Source organism: Stegostoma tigrinum, chromosome 12 (genome assembly GCF_030684315.1).
Source record: "Stegostoma tigrinum isolate sSteTig4 chromosome 12, sSteTig4.hap1, whole genome shotgun sequence".
Classification (NCBI taxonomy): domain Eukaryota; kingdom Metazoa; phylum Chordata; class Chondrichthyes; order Orectolobiformes; family Stegostomatidae; genus Stegostoma; species Stegostoma tigrinum.
Window position 1 is genome coordinate 17,704,643 of NC_081365.1, and position 17,683 is coordinate 17,722,325.

Below are 17,683 nucleotides of genomic sequence, written 5' to 3' on the forward strand. Positions count from 1 at the left end.
AGCCAAACCGAGACATGCCAGGGGAGTTCTGGATGGAATGCCAGGCCTCCAGGAATTCCTGGAGGCCTGGCATTCCATCTGGAACCCCATCAACAAACACACTGAACTTGACCTAATATACAAACCACTGAAAAACAGAACTGGAAGTGATGCCAGTCGCCCCAATGAACCGAGGCACATAAATAGCAAGCAGAACAGAACACCAACACTTCACTGGAGGCGCGCTGACAATGTTCCTACCAGGGTGACAAAACGTCTGTAACCAAACAGACCGGCTCGTGAGCAAGTCTACAAGAATCATAGAATCCCAGAGTGCGGAAGCAGGACATTTGGCCCATCAAGTCTTCACTGACCTTCTGAAGAGCAGGCTAACTAGACCCATGCCTCACCCGATCCCTGTAACCCGACATTTCCCTTGGCCAATCCACCTGGTCTGCACATCTTTGAACTGTGGGTAAAAATGAAGCTGGAATTGAATCTGGGTCCCTGGTGGTGTGTGGCAGCAGTGCTAACCGCTGAGCCACCATGCCACCCATAGAAAGACTGGGCCTGTATCCTCTGGAGTTTAGAAGATTCAGAGATGATTTAGTTGAAACATATACAATCCTATAGAGATTTGAAGGGTGGATGTTGAAGGGCTGTTTCCTCTTGTGGGAGAATCTAGAAATAAGAACTACAAGCAGGAGCAGGTAATTCACCTCCTCAAATCTGCTTCAACATTCGATACATCTCAGCCCAAATTCCACTTTCCTGCCTCCTTGCCATAACCCTTCAAACAATTACTTGTTAAAAATCTTTCTATCTTCCCTTTAAATTTACTCACCATGTCCCGGCATCCATTATATTCTGGGGTAGTGAATTCGACAGATTTATGACCCTTTGCCAGAAGTTATTTCTTTTCATCTCTGTTTTAAACCTGGTCCCCCTCATCCCAAAACTATGATCTCTCTTTCTCAGAGGGGTTACAGTTTAAAAATGAGGAGGCTGCCCATTTAAAACAGGGACGAAGAAACGCTATTTTCTCTCAGAAGGTTGAGAGTCATTGGAATTCCGTTCCTAAGAAGACATTGGATACAAAATCTTTAAATATTTTTAAGGGAGAAGTAGATAGATTTTTGATTACCGGGGAAGAAAAATTATTGGGAATAGGCATGGATATAGAATCGAGGTTAAAGTCAGACCAGCCATGATCTTATTGAATGGCAGGGCAGGCTGAGTGGCCTACTCTTGCTCCATGTCTGTGTGTTTGTATGTCTCTTGCTTGTCACAGTCCGTCATCAATATTAAGGAAATAGTGTCATTGTATCTCATTGCCATTGACATCAATGACCCAATGGCTGGCTGCCTTTACAGTATTAACTGTGGTTAAGGTTGCATCCAATTAACATCTCACTTTGCAGCATTGAAAGAGCTAAAAATTGCATATGTTGAATTGCAATTAGAACAGAAATTACAGACACTGGTTCAGCTGATTGATCAAAGCTGACCAAAGCCTCCACTTTCTGACTACTCCTGCTCATTTTAAACAGTGTAGATATTTGATCGAAGCTGCTTGAATCCCCATTTATTGTTCACACTGTTAACCGTTATCAGTTCCGTGAGGCAGTAAAGACCTCAGGCAGTTTCAATCAGTTGATACTTTTCATGTGAGATCAGATAAATCTGGAAACTAGAACTGAGAACGGCCTAGAAAAGTTGGCCGGTTTGGAGTTCTTTGAAGATTTTTTGATAGGCATCTTTAAAAAAACATAAAAAGAACTGACAGGGTAGATGTGATAAAAATATTTCCACATATTGTGGATACTATACCTAAAACAACATAAGATAATCACAGATAAATTCAATAAAGAATGCAGGAGAACCTTCTTTATCCAAAGAACTGTGAGAACATGAAATTTGCTACCACCAGGCATAGTTGAAGAAATTACCATTATTTAGGATGAAGGGAGATAAGCAGAATGGATAGAAAGAATAGTTTGCAATGCTGATTGACATTATAATCTGGGCTCAGACTAATTGAGCTGAATAGCTTATGTCAGAAATTCTAAATAATTCTATGTGTACACCCATTAATACGCTATGGGGGTGTAAGATGTGTGGCAACGTAGTGCCAGGAATCTAATGGTTGAACTGAATATCGTTGAATGTTTAGATCCAAAATCAGAGGCAGTTCGGACAGTAGATAAAAAATTGCATCAGAGATAATGGGAACTGCAGATGCTGGAGAATTCCAAGATAATAAAATGTGAGGCTGGATGAACACAGCAGGCCAAGCAGCATCTCAGGAGCACAAAAGCTGACGTTTCGGGCCTAGACCCTTCATCAGAGAGGGGGATGGGGTGAGGGTTCTGGAATAAATAGGGAGAGAGGGAGAGGCGGACCGAAGATGGAGAGAAAAGAAGATAGGTGGAGAGAGTATAGGTGGGGAGGTAGGGAGCGGAGAGGTCAGTCCAGGGAAGATGGACAGGTCAAGGAGGTGGGATGAGGTTAGCAGGTAGATGAGGGTGCGGCTTGGGGTGGGAGGAAGGGATGGGTGAGAGGAAGAACAGGTTAGGGAGGCAGAGACAGGTTGGACTGGTTTTGGGATGCAGTGGGTGGAGGGGAAGAGCTGGGCTGGTTGTGTGGTGCAGTGGGGGGAGGGGACGAACTGGGCTGTTTTAGGGATGCGGTGGGGGAAGGGGAGATTTTGGAACTGGTGAAGTCCACATTGATACCATATGGCTGCAGGGTTCCCAGGCGGAATATGAGTTGCGGTTCCTGCAACCTTCGGGTGGCATCATTGTGGCACTGCAGGAGGCCCATGATGGACATGTCATCTAGAGAATGGGAGGGGGGAGTGGAAATGGTTTGCGACTGCGAGGTGCAGTTGTTTGTTGCGAACTGAGCGGACGTGTTCTGCAAAGCGGTCGCCAAGCCTCCGCTTGGTTTCCCCAATGTAGAGGAGGCCACACCGGGTACAGTGGATGCAGTATATCACATTGGCAGATGTGCAGGTGAACCTCTGCTTAATGTGGAATGTCATCTTGGGGCCTGGGATAGGGGTGAGGGAGGAGGTGTGGGGGCAAGTGTAGCATTTCCTGCGGTTGCAGGGGAAGGTGCCGGGTGTGGTGGGGTTGGAGGGCAGTGTGGAGCAAACAAGGGAGTCACGGAGAGAGTGGTCTCTCCGGAAAGCAGACAGGGGTGGGGATGGAAAAATGTCTTGGGTGGTGGGGTCGGATTGTAGATGGCGGAAGTGTCGGAGGATGATGCGTTGTATCCGGAGGTTGGTGGGGTGGTGTGTGAGAACGAGGGGGATCCTCTTTTGGCGGTTGTGGCGGGGGCGGGGTGTGAGGGATGTGTTGCGGGAAATACGGGAGATGCGGTCAAGGGCGTTCTCGATCACTGTGGGGGGAAAGTTGCGGTCCTTGAAGAACTTGGACATCTGGGATGTGTGGGAGTGGAATGTCTTGTCGTGGGAGCAGATGCGGCGGAGGCGGAGGAATTGGGAATAGGGGATGGAATTTTTGCAGGAGGGTGGGTGGGAGGAGGTGTATTCTAGGTAGCTGTGGGAGTCGGTGGGCTTGAAATGGACATCAGTTACAAGCTGGTTGCCTGAGATGGAGACTGAGAGGTCCAGGAAGGTGAGGGATGTGCTGGAGTTGGCCCAGGTGAACTGAAGGTTGGGGTGGAAGGTGTTGGTGAAGTGGATGAACTGTTCGAGCTCCTCTGGGGAGCAAGAGGCGGCGCCGATACAGTCATCAATGTACCGGAGGAAGAGGTGGGGTTTGGGGCCTGTGTCGGTGCGGAAGAGGGACTGTTCCACGTAACCTACAAAGAGGCAGGCATAGCTGGGGCTATTGCCACTGATTTTCTGTGGTTTATTGCCGCCAATTGGCAACTCATCAGTCTGCTCTCAACCTTATCAGTGTTTAAGTGGTTTATATCCTCTCACTTATGTTGAAATAAGTCTGTTATCACTGAATGATTTATGACAAATATGACAAGCTACAGATTATTTGCTATGCGGTGTTATTAATAATGTTCATTGCTACTATTTCTATGACAATTTGTAACACCTACAGTAAGTTTTGATGGCAAATGTTCAGTTGCACTGTTGTCAGTTACGTTCATTCTGATTTTGTATATGCTGATCGCTCTGAGGTTCTTACTAAAACTGACTCGACTCTAGATGATATCATAGGGCGACCCCTCTTGTTCCTTACATCCCTGGCTCCTGTGTTCAAATTCAGTCCATGAAGATGAGATAAATGTCTCATTTTACTGTTCACTCTTCAAGATGTTTTGTAAAAGACGATTGGATTGTCTCAAGCCAGTTTCCAAACGCATATAAATTACATCACAAAACTATTTTTAATGCAGGATAATGTGGCAGCAAATTAATAAAAGGTAAATACTGTCAGTATTGGAAACTTAAACTGAAGGCAGACCAAATTGAAAGACTCAGCAAGTCAGACCATCTTAGGGAAGAGAGCTGGTAAGTGAGCTAACTTTTTAATTTGATGTCCTAACATCAATACTGGAAGATTTAGCAGTTTTTAAATGAAGAGCCATGGAAAGGATGAGAGCAATGAACAAAAGGGAATGACTGTGATTACCTGGTACACATAAATGACACATGTTGGAAGATAAATTGACTCCTGATTCCTCAAAGCCTGTCCACCATCTACAAGGCACAAGTCAGGAGTGTGATGGAATACTCCCCACTTGCCTGGATGAGTGCAGCCCCAACAACACTCGAGAAGCTTGAAACCATCTAGAACAACACAGCCTGCTTGATTGGCACTACACCCACAAGTACTCATTCCCTCCACCACTGATGCTCAGCAGCAGCAGTGTATACTATCTACAAGCCGCACTACCAAAATACATCAAAGATCCTCAGACAGCCCCTTCCAAACTCATGACCACTTCCATCCAGAAGTACAAGGAAAGCATATGGGAAAGCCATCACCTCCAAGTTCCCCTCCGATCACTCACCATCCTGACTTGGGAATATATCACTGTTCCTTCACTGTCGCTAGGTCAAAATCCTGGAATTCCCTCCCCAATAGCATTGTGGGTCAACCCACAGCAGGAGGACTGCAGAGGTTCAAGAGGCAGCTCACCATCACCTACTAAAGGGCAACTAGGGATGGGCAAGGAATGCTGGCCAGCTGCACCCACTCCATACTGTTTATAGATGCTGCCAGATCTGCTGAGGGTTTCTCTGAGTTTGTTTTTGGCCATGTATTCTATTTGGTAATTGTATATTTCCTCCCCTTCTTTTATTGTTTGAAACCAGTTCAAAAAGGAACTTTGATGAAGGGTTCTGTCCACAAAAAATTGAATAGAACGAAAAAATTGACCTGGTATTCTCAACTGAAAGCAAAATACTGCAGACGCTGGAAATTTGAAACAAACACAGAGAATTATCTTCAGAGTCTTACCGGACTCACATTCTTAACTCGGTTTTTCTCCATTTATAGATGCTGCCAGATCCGCTGAGGTTTTCTCTGAGTTTGTTTTTGGCCATGTATTCTATTTGCTAATTGTATATTTCCTCCCCTTCTTTTATTGTTTGAAACCAGTTCAAAAAGGAACTTTGATGAAGGGTTCTGTCCACAAGCAAGTGAAAATTAAGGAAGCTCACAGTATGTCAAGGCAATTCCACTAAGAATCCATGTATGGCTATTTTAATATGAAATTTATCCCTTTCCTCACCAAGTTAATCTATACTTCAAGAACAAAGTCCTTCCTCTACTTTCTTTGAAATGAAAATCAATCTATGCTATTAATAACTATAACATTCAATCCCTCTGCTCAGCAGTCATGACTCTAGCTTTTAAAGGTGTCAATGATATTGAATTAGCTACTCTCTCTGGGGAATTTCTTTCACATGTCTGTTATTCTTTGAGAAAAATATACCTTGATTTCTAACCTTGATGAAGGCATCTAGCACTTGTTTCTAGTAGAGTCTGAGGTCTAAAGTTAAAGTTAATTTACTTATTTCAGCATTATATATACCTTCACCCATTTTCAAAAGCTGCAAAATATTTTCATTCAGTCTTCACTACTGCAGCATAAATCAACTTTGGCATTCATTTTTCCATCAATTGGTGTCCTTACACTCGGAACAGTTCTAACCACTGTTGGCCCAAACACTTTTGAATGCATTTGCTTACTATTGACAGGTGGTGTCCAAAATTGCTCACCATATATCTGAAATGCACACTTAATTAGTCTGCGTTATGTCATTGAAATTTACATTAATGTATAGTTTGTTGCTCCCTAGAATTGTCAAAATAAAGACCCCAGCACTCAAAGTGCCAATGTTTAAATCAGACAGTCACTGAAATCAACCTTGGGAGGCACAGTGGTTAGCACCAGGAACCCAGGTTCGATTCCACCCTCAGGCAACTGTCCGTGTGGAGTTTACACATTCTCCCCGTGTCTGCATGGGTTTCCTCTGAGTGTTTCAGTTTCTTCCCACAGTCTGACCATGTGCAGGTTATTTGGACTGGCTACGCTAAATTGCCTATAGTGTTCAGGCATGTGCAGGCTATCTGGATTAGCCATGGAAAATATGGGGTTACAGGGATAGGGTGGAGGTGGAAGGTTTGGGTGGCTGCTCTTTGGAGGGTCAGTGTGGACCTGATAAGGCTTCTTCCACACTGTAGGGATTGTATGAACAGAGGAAGTGCTAATGAATTTTTCATTTTCATGATAGAATTTTGGTCAGAAACAAATTCTTGGCCCTCTCACTGGTACCATGTTTCGGCTTGACTGCATGCAGTCATTTAAAAAAAATAATTTATTGACCATCCCTAATGGCCCAGAGGGTAGTTAAGAATCAAACACATTGCTGTGGGTCTGAAGTCACATGTAGGCCTGACCAAGTAAGGATGGCAGATTTTCTTCCATAAAGAGCATTACCGAATAAGATGGGAATTTATGACAATCCAGAATAGTTATGTGGTCACCACTAAGCCAGCAAATTATTCCACATGTTATTGAATTCAAATTTCGCCATCTGCCAGGGGTTTGAACCATATCCTTTTAATTTCAAAGATATACTTTATTCATAAAAATATCTTTTTGTACATACATAGTCCCTAAAGCAGATCAGTTCTGTACAGAAACATACGAAAAAACTAACAAATATTGGAGTTTGACTATATCCAACTACCAAATCAAAGGCATTTCCTACTTATCTAAGGCACCAGGGCAGTCTGATAAGTGAATGAACCCCCATTTAACTTGGCTGAAAGACCTTAGATAGTGGTCTTTCCCCACGGCACATTGGCAGCAGCTGCCGAAGCTTTAATGTGTCCCTCAGCACATAATCATGTGCCTGTCTGCAATGCTCAGTTGAGGTCAACTCCTACTTCTGGAGGACCAGCAAGTTTTGGGCAGACCATAACATACCTTTCACCAAGTTGGTGGTCCTCCAGGTGCAGTCAAAGTTTGTTGTGGTGTGTATCCTGGTGAACAGACTGTAGAGCACAGAGTCATGCATTACAGAGCTGCTCGGGATGAACCTTGACAAAAACCAATGTATCTTTTTCCAGATTTCCTTTGAAAAGGCACATGCTAGCAGGAGATGTGTGGCAGTCTTTACCCATCCCTGCAGCTGCTTTGAGGACGTCTGTGGTGGCGCAGAGATTTGAGCCTTGTTTCCAAAACTTTGGTCTGGGGTTTTGGATTACAAGTTTAGTGACATTACCATGACACTGGCTCCTCCCCAAATAGTATCTCATATATGTCACAGATATCTTTGGTACTCCTGCATTATAATTTGGTGTGAGGTTACAAATAAATGCTGATTTGCTATGATCTTAGCAGTAAATAGCACTACCCTGTTAAAGGATTCACTGTAGGTTCAGTGGGTAAAGCATATTAAGAGCAATTCATTATACATGAAGATTGTACCTTTTATTGGTAACTGTTATTCTAAATCATTGGTCAGTGTATGATCAATGCCAACTCTCAAATGCTTTTCATTATTAGTAGCCATCAGAGTTTTAGCCTGTTTCTTGAACCTTTTGTGAACTGTTACAGCACAGAAAGAGACTATTTGGCTTTCTAAGACTACGCTAGGTCAATGATGAGGCAACGTTCAAACCCCTTGAGTTAAGGCTAAAAAGGGTTGCATTCTTGCACTGGTAAGATCTGGCATACTTTTCTTTGCATTGCTCCGTTTGTTTTGAAGACCCCTACAGAATGTGCTGTATTACATACTGGAACAGTAGAAAGTTGTTCATCTTGCTGGCCTGAGATCCAAGACAAAGGTGTGCCATGAACTGATCAAAGGATTGCTCAATGCTCAATGACAATGCGGCACTAGTATTCCACACTAGGAACACCTTCACTGGCAAATGGACAGAATCCTGAATGTCTACAAAGAGTGTGGTTTGACTATCAGTATCAGGAACTCATGCTTTGCAAAGGCTGCAGCTACAATGTCAAATCTGAGCAAGGGAGTTTGAACAACTGCAAACTGACTGACAACTCCAAACTATAATTCCAACAATTCTGTGTCCTCACTGAATTCCTCTATGATGGCGAAAGCTGGACAATACAAGCCTGGCAGGAGAAAAAGCTGGACAGTTTCCACTTTCACTATCACTGATAAATCATTGACATCTATTGACAGGACCAAGTCAGAGGTACTGGAATGTGCTAATTCCATTAATGGAGGCACATTGTTAAGCCAATGATGTCAATGGCTTTGTTTCTGATGAATGACATTTGTGTAGCCAATAGTTCATATGGTGAACTGGTCACTCATGACAACCTCCTTAACCCATGCGTCTACGAGAATGACACCTGATGGTCATGCTGATATTGCCAATTGCTGAGAGCCCTGGCCGCTGGAAGCTAACTCCTTGGAAGGGCATTGGAAGGAGTGCAATGTAACAAAAGCTCAGCTGGCCACAATGGCCACCCAGAGAAAGCAGAGGCCAGAGAATTGTGCACTTTCTCATCCCATAGGCAATGTGTAACAGAGATGATCACCCCTGGCACAAAATCGCCCGTCTATTCCCTGGAGACTCGTAATTGCTTTCCTGTCAGAAATTCTGACAATCCTGTGGCTTTAAGGGGTGTATTTTGTCCTTTATTTTGAAGAGAGGGTTTAAGGCAGAGGCACTGACCAGTAGACCAGAGCCACTCGACTAAACAACAGGTGAGATCTTGGGTTTTTTTTTGAAAGTTGGAAAAATAGAAGTCGCCTGGATGGGTGTAGCCAACCTCCCAGCAGATCCAGGATTTTTAGTTTTAGCTTTCAGTAATTGCTGTTGGGATCTTGGGGAAGTGAAAGCTATCATTTCCCTCCCCAGTTATAGCCAAAAGCTGGGGTTTCTCTTTCTGCTGTGGGAGTTACAAGTGAAACAATCTGCGTGCTGAATTTGCCTTTTTGCCAAGCACATGTTTATGGTATGTTACTATATTGGAACTGTTAAATAGTAATAATTACTGTATCTATTATTCTGTTAAGCTTTCCAATAGAGTTAAGTTATTCCAAACCCTTCTTTCTTTTGTTGTATTTTAACTATAGTGGATAAGTAAAATTGTGGTTTGCTTTAAATGCATTAGTTTGACCAATTGAATAATATCTGGAATGTATCTGGAAAACTTTTATATTCACCTCAAAAGTTAAAAAAGTTAGGGTCTAACCTTTCTCCTCAATATTTTGAAAGGGGTTAGTGTGGTCCATAACAATATTAACTGATTTCCCTTTAGAATATAACCAGTGAAACAGCCTCCACTATCCTTTCAACCCTAGCATTCCAGATTGTAACCACTCATTGTGTAAAAGTATTTTTTTCCCTCACATCTTTTAGTGCCTTTGCCAATGACTTCAAATAATTGTTCTCTGTCCTAACTTCTCCAATCCATCCAATCTACTTCTACTTCTTTTATACTGATCAATATTAAAACAGGTTGAGATCACGGTCCACGTGAATATGTGTTCAAAAATGGTCTGGAAATGATCAATCACCTTTCAACTTATTACTGAACCATATAATATCATGTTATCAGCAAAAGCAACAATACCAATTGAATGGAGATAATAAGAACTGCCGAAGCTGCAGTCAGAGATAACACAGTGTGGAGCTGGAGGAACACAACAGGCCAGGCAGCATCAGAGGAGCAGGAAAGCTGCTGTTTCAGGTTGGGACCCTTCTGCTGAATTCCTGCTCCTCTGATGCTGCCTGGCCTGCTATGTTCCTCCAGCTCCACACTGTGTTGTCCAAAACTAATATCAATTGAATAATTTATCCGCTGACTTAATTACTTACTCAAGTAATAACAGTAGGTCTGGGGTCAATTATGGGGAATATACATTATACCTTTTATAATTTTGAAAAGAATGGGCTAATTATGGGACTCTGGATAAAGTGTTTTGTTTCTGTTGTGGTAATTAATAGTAATTGGAGATATAATTAAACTGCAACGTATTTTCTTTGTGTCACGATGTAATTTATCAGATTGTAGTGTGTTCATGCAAACATCTTTCTTTAACAGTTCAGCAATCACACTGATCAGGTCCAATTTTAAAACCGGGTGTGTGGAAGAGACTGAATTAAAACCTCTCCCAATATTAAATTTAAATATCCTATTGTCTGTTAAAATGCATCCAGGTGAGCAATGAACAAAGTCAATAGTTATTTGAGGTTAGAACATGCCATGTTGGAGTTGATAAGCAAAATTGTCAGAACTGATAATAAAGTGTGAAGCTGGATGAACACAGCAGGCCAAGCAGCATCTCAGGAGAACAAAAGCTGACGTTTCAGGCCTAGACCCTTCATCAGAGAGGGGGATGGGGAGAGGGTTCTGAAATAAATAGGGAGAGAGGATGAGGCAGACCGAAGATGGAGAGAAAAGAAGATAGGTGGAGAGGAGAGTATAGGCGGGGAGGTAGGGAGGGGATAGGTCAGTCCAAGGAAGACGGACAGGTCAAGGAGGTGGGATGAGGTTAGTAGGTAGGAAATGGAGGTGCAGCTTGGGGTGGAAGGAAGGGATGGGTGAGAGGAAGAACAGGTTAGGGAGGCAGAGACAGGCTGGGCTGGTTTTGGGATGCAGTGGGTGGAGGGGATGAGCTGGGCTGGTTGTGTGATGCAGTGGGGGGAGGGGACGTACTGGGCTGGTTTTGGGATACGGTGGGGGAAGGGGAGATTTTGAAGCTTGTGAAGTCCACATTGATAACATTGGGCTGCAGGGTTCCCAAGCGGAATATGACTTGCTGTTCCTGCAACCTTCGGGTGGCATCACTGTGGCACTGCAGGAGGCCCATGATGGACATGTCGTCTAAAGAATGGGAGGGGGAGTGGAAATGGTTCGCGACTGGGAGGTGCAGTTGTTTATTGTGAACCGAGCAGAGGTGATCTGCAAAGCGGTCCCCAAGCCTCCGCTTGGTTTCCCCAATGTAGAGGAAGCCACACCGGGTACAGTGGATACAGTACACCACATTGGCAGATGTGCAGGTGAACCTCTGCTTAATATGGAAAGTCATCTTGGGGCCTGGGATGGGGGTGAGGGAGGAGGTGCGGGGGCAAGCGTAGCACTTCCTGCGGTTGCAGGGGAAGGCGCCGGGTGTGGTGGGGTTGGAGGGCAGTGTGGAACGAACAAGGGAGTCACGGAGAGAGTGGTCTCTCCGGAAGGCAGACAAGGATGGGGATGGAAAAATGTCTTGGAAGGTGGGGTCGGATTGTAGATGGCGGAAGTGTCGGAGGATGATGCCTTGTATCCGGAGGTTGGTGGGGTGGTGTGTGAGAATGAGGGGCATCCTCTTGGGGCGGTTGTGGCGGGGGCGGGGTGTGAGGGATGTGTTGCGGGAAATGTGGGAGGCGCGGTCAAGGGCATTCTCGACCACTGCAGGGGGCAAGTTGCAGTCCTTGAAGAACTTGGACATCTGCGATGTGCGGGAGTGGAATGCCTCATCCTGGGAGCAGATGCGGCGGAGTCGGAGGAATTGGGAATAGGGAAGGGAATTTTTGCAGGAGGGTGGGTGGGAGGAGGTGTATTCTAGCCCATCCCCTCATCCCACCTCAAGCCGCACCTCCATTTCCTACCTACTAACCTCATCCCACCTCCTTGACCTGTCCGTCTTCCCTGGACTGACCTAACCCTCCCTACCTCCCCACCTATACTCTCCTCTCCACCTATCTTCTTTTCTCTCCATCGTCGGTCCACCTCCCCCTCTCTCCCTATTTATTTCAGAACCCTCTCCCCATCCCCCTCTCTGATGAAGGGTCTAGGCCCGAAACGTCAGTTTTTGTGCTCCTGAGATGCTGCTTGGCCTGCTGTGTTCATCCAGCTTCACACTTTATTATCTTGGATTCTCCAGCATCTGCAGTTCCCATTATCTCTTGTCAAAACTGATATTGTTTTTCTTTCTGAGACATGATAAAACAATAAAAGATGTTGACTGAATCAAGCAATCAATCTCTGATCAATCAGCCTGCCCCAGATCGAACCATGAGGTGAGAAAACCCAAATTGTGAGCAGCTTGGGAGTCATAGACTAAAATAACCCAGTCCTTCCAATAATGCTCCACTCCCTACATGCACCATACCCTGAAACATAGATTTCTTTCAGAAGACAATTTTGTTTGTAGTTGAATGAATCTATGTTGCTTTCGCCATCTCACTTGAGAGAATATTCTATTGACGGACGACTTTCTGAAATAACTGGCTCATGGATTAGTTTGAATTGACTCTGCTATCAGGCCATTTCCCGGAGCTCTATCATTTTGGACGATAGAGAGTAATAGAATCCCTAGAGTGTGGAAGCAGGCTATTTGGTTCATCAAGTCCTCAATGACCCTTGAACAGCATCCCACCCAGACCCACCCCCGACCCCATCCCTGCATTTCCCATGTCTAATCTACCTAGCTTGCTCATCCCTGGACAATTTAAGCATGGCCAATCCACTTAATCTGCACGTCTTTAGACCATGGGAGGAAACCCACAAAAATACAAGGAGAATGTGCAAACACCACACAGACTGTCACCTGAGGGTGGAATTAAACCCAGGTCCTTGGTACCGTGAGGCAGCAGTACTAAGCCAGTGCTGAGCCACCACGCCACCCCATATCGAAGAGAGCATCCTGGTCTGCATTGCCTGGATTCTTCAGAATCCCAGACTGGCTCTTTTCCAAAGTGAATACACCCAATTCTACATTATTGCCCATCATAAAACAATCTCTCCATCCTGTCAATTATTCCAGTTGCCTTCTTCTATACCCTTTCAATAACTGTAGTATCCATCTTGTACTGTGGTAACCAGAACTTTATACATGGTGCAATCAGTCTCGGAACATAATGATCGAAAAGGTGCAAAGTTTCTCTTACTTTTCGGGATTCATACTCATACCATCGCAATTCATCCCGTTTGAGTTGCTTTAGATTTTTTAAATCTTTAATTTATAGTCAAACTGGACCCTCAGATTTCTTACATTTACCCTACACAATGGTTCCTTCTTGGATTTTTTCATTCTCATGTTCGGCACTTTATATTTTTTTTCTCCCTTTGCCAGCAGTGCAATCAATTTTTAAGTTCATTCAAATCCTCTCACATTTTACCATTTTTAATTTACCACCTTCACTAGCTTTATGTCAGCTTTGGTGTTTGTTACCCTTAGCTCTAGTTTATTTTTGAAATGTTGGTGGATGCATTTTAATGGAGAATAGGATATTTAAATTCAATATTGGGGGAAGTTTTAATTCACTCTCTTCCACACTAAATTGGGCCTGATCACTGTGATCACTGAATCTTTAGAGAAAGATGCTTGTGCAAACACACCAGTACTCATCTCATAAATTACACAGAGTCTACAGAACAGAAGTGGTTAATATGGAAACCTCTTTGTCACTATGAGGCCACAATGCTTGATTATAGTGTTCAAAGTAATGTTCCCAAGAATTTTCCCAGTATGGTTGCTAGCCAATAATTATGCACATGGGTGTTTGCCTCTGTAGCCTATAATTATAACAGATTTGTTCCATTTATTGAATTTTAGAACTCAGGAACAAATTCAGCTATCTTGCATTTCCAGAAGGAAAGTGTTCTTGAAGAAAATGCAAGTGAGAGCATTGTTGCTATTCTATTATTACTTGAGTACTGTCCTCACTGGATTCCCAACTTCCATGCTCAACAGATTTCAGTTTATCCAAAACTCTGCTCCCTGTCACCCAACTCACAACATCAGTGTTCATCTCTGTGTTTGCTCAGCTCCATTAACTTCCAGTCTAGTAACATTTTGATTATGAAATAGTTGTTGTGTTGAGAATCTTCTGTGGCCCCATCACTCGTTAGTTTCACTACCTTTTTCAACCAGATTAACTTTCTGAGAAATCTATGTGCCTTCAAATATGAGCTCTTTCTCTCATCCCCTACTGACTTACCATTGGTGGCCATGTCTTCAGCTGTCTGGGCTGTATGCTCTGAAAATCCTAGCATGTCTCTATCCTAGAGCTTTTAAAAATCTACCTCTTTAAACAATATCTTCTTTTCTGCCCTAATAACTTCTTTTACGAAAGGCCTTACGATGATTTATCTCTCTGAACCTGACTCTGCCTTTTTAGAGTAGGTGAGTTTATCTCGTTCCTTGTTGTTGTCTAGCACCCAGGATTTCTGTAAGCACTGAAAATGTTGAATGGTGCATCATAATTCCACGATACGTCCTTATGGTAATAAATGCAAGGCTGAGATAAGCAGATTTTTAATCAGTAAGGGAAACAAGGCTTATGGGGATAAGGCAGAAAAGTGGATTTGAGGGTTATCAGATCAGCCATGATTTCATTGAATGGTGGAGTAGACTCAATGGGCTGAATGGCCTACTTCTACTCCTATCCCTTATGAAATGTTGACTAATTTTCCAAATGTAGCATTTTGACAGTGCATTTTAAGCACATTTAATGTGATTTGGGAGTCTTTGCTCACTGCTAGATACCCAGGTGGGATGGTATTACACTGCTAGCACTGATATCCTTGATGAGAGTGAAGACAATTTACAAAGACAAAGAATTTAGGGGAAAAGGATTTTATAAATAAATATGTTCAGCCTTGGGTCACTAATTCTGCTGATAAAGTGGTTGAGTGAGGGTGGGGAGTTGGTGAATTATCATCAAGCATTTTGGCAAAACTTTCCAATCAACCTATTCAGAAATGCTAGGGCACACTAGTGGGGCCAGTGGGACTTGAGCCCAGGCTCCCTAGCCCAAAGGTAGGGATACTATCACAAGAGCTAAGACAGGCTGAGAAACAAAGCAACTCATGGACTTCACTGAGTAGCTGCTGGTCAACTGAATTACTGATACATTTTCTTTTATTGCCCTCTTCTGCATTTGATCAAATCTATAGTGGTGCCTTTTCAACTGTAAAGTAAGTCCTACTCATCAGACAGATCGGTTTTGAACCTTTGTGCACTCTGCTAAAAGTCCTAACCTTAACTTGCTCTTGAAGGTGAGGTTCTCGCCATCTTCGGTGCACTCTCTGTTTTGATTTCACAGACATTGGATAAGTTTGGGTTTGAGTCTGGAGGGGACAGAAGAATGAACAATAAAGCTAGAATAGGCAGAGGAGACTAACAGGATAAGTAGTAAGAGATATTATTGAAAGATAAACTTGGAGATCCTAGACCCGTGAGATGAATGACTATCAAATATTCATAGAGGCCATTCAGCCCATTGTATCCACATTACTGAACCTTCCTCCTGCAGCATAGGTCTGAGATGCATACCAGGAGTCTGCAGAATCCCCGGTGCAGCAGACTCCAAGCGGATTGCCTGGGAAATTGACGATTTGATATAAAGTTCGCCTGCAATTGGAAATCTCTGAGAATATCCATTAAACCTGGAGAATTCGGGAGATTCCTCTGCAGGTTAAGCTTAAGATACATGACTAAAAACTTAGTCAAACCCTGTGGGAACTATTGATTCTACCTCTCCACACCCCCAACACCCCACCACCCCAAATTTCCACATACACCCCCAAAGACTCCTTCGTGACATTTTACACCGTCCTGGATTCTGATAAATCCCCTTCTGTCCCTGTACACATCTCTCCACAAACCAACACAATTCCGCCGTCACCACCCCCCCACCCACCAACACCACACAATCACACTACCTGATTCTCACCCTCAGCCATCCTGAACCCCCGCACCCCGGTTGCCTGGGGACCCATTAATAATAACCACCTCCCCACCTCCTATATCAGCCCTGGCACTAGGCTCTCCCATTGGCTCCAATACCCTCAATCCCCTGACTACTGCTGCCGCTATCAACCCTGACACCAATTCCAATTCCCTTCTCACCCCACACTCCCCTCAGCCTTGGGCCTACCCTAAGAACTCTATCACCTACACTGCACCTGGCCCACCCTAACACTTAACCACCTGGCAGAGTAAACCCTTACCCTCCTTGGTTAGGGTGCTGGGTGGTTGAGGGGTTATGATGCCAAGGGGCACTCTTTAACCTCCTGACACCCTAGCCCCTTAACTGCCTGGAATCCTAACTCCTTAACCTCTGGCACCCTTACCCCTTAACCTCGTGGCACCCAACTTCGTACTTATCAGATATACTTAACCCTTTTACAAGAGATGTTAAAGTTGCTGGCTGTGCTGCGGGGTAGTTAAATCTCAGAACATGACATAGGCTGCTGCAAAAGTGGTTGCAGTTGGACCTCCCACAACTATCCTGCACTACGTGGGGACTATTCTAAGGAACAATCTTAACCTTAACATTAACCTTGTTTCTCTCTCCACAGACGCAATATGGAGCTGAGGAATTTGAATTTGATTAAACAGCAGAGTGTCTGTTTCCAGAGCACAATGTAGCTGTCATGTTCCATCTACACAAATAGAGTTGCACCTGTGAACTCACACTATTAGTGATATACAACCTGTAGTGGAAAATCAGCATAGCTATTCAGAAACAAAACTGACACACTTTTACGCAAAAGTTATCTTTGCTGTATCTTTGGGAGGTGAGGCCTAATGGTATTATTGCTGGACCAGTAATCCAGAGACCCAGATAATGTTCCGGGCACCCAGGGTCGTAATCCCACCATGGCAGATGGTGGAACTTGAATTCAGTAAACATCTGGAATTAAGAATCTAATGATGACCGTGAATCCATGATCAGTTTTCAGGAAAAACCTATCTGGATCACTAATTTTCTTTAGGGAAGGAAACTGCCATCCCTACTTGATCTGGCCTTGATGTGACTCTTAACTGCCCTCTGGGCAATTAGGGATTGGCAATAAATGCTGCCTAGCCAGCAATGCCCTCCTCCCATGAACGAATTAACAAAAAAACTTAAAGCAATTACCTCTGAAAGTCTCAGAGATAATGGGAACTGCAGATGCTGGAGAATTCCAAGATAATAAAATGTGAGGCTGGATGAACACAGCAGGCCAAGCAGCATCTCAGGAGCACAAAAGCTGACGTTTCAGGCCTAGACCGTTCATCAGAGAGGGGGATGGGGAGAGGGAACTGGAATAAATAGGGAGAGAGGGGGAGGCGGACCGAAGATGGAGAGTAAAGAAGATAGGTGGAGAGAGTGTAGGTGGGGAGGTAGGGAGGGGATAGGTCAGTCTAGGGAAGACGGACCGGTCAAGGAGGTGGGATGAGGTTAGTGGGTAGCTGGGGGTGCGGCTTGGGGTGGGAGGAAGGGATGGGTGAGAGGAAGAACCGGTT

At 44.1% G+C, this 17,683-nt stretch overlaps 1 protein-coding gene across 4 annotated transcripts in view; it reads right to left on the reverse strand.

Annotated features, from left to right (window-relative positions):
- Window positions 1-17,683, reverse strand: part of kcnj6 (potassium inwardly rectifying channel subfamily J member 6) — a 147,487-nt gene that overhangs the window by 35,623 nt on the left and 94,181 nt on the right. The window contains exon 3 of one of the 4 annotated variants that reach the window (XM_048541287.2): window positions 15,430-15,519. The exons of the other annotated variants lie outside the window; for them this stretch is intronic. Within the exon in view, the coding sequence (XP_048397244.1) occupies window positions 15,431-15,519 (89 nt within the window). The 3' untranslated portion in view covers window position 15,430. The remainder of the gene's footprint in view (window positions 1-15,429; window positions 15,520-17,683) is intronic. 4 annotated transcript variants of the gene reach the window in all.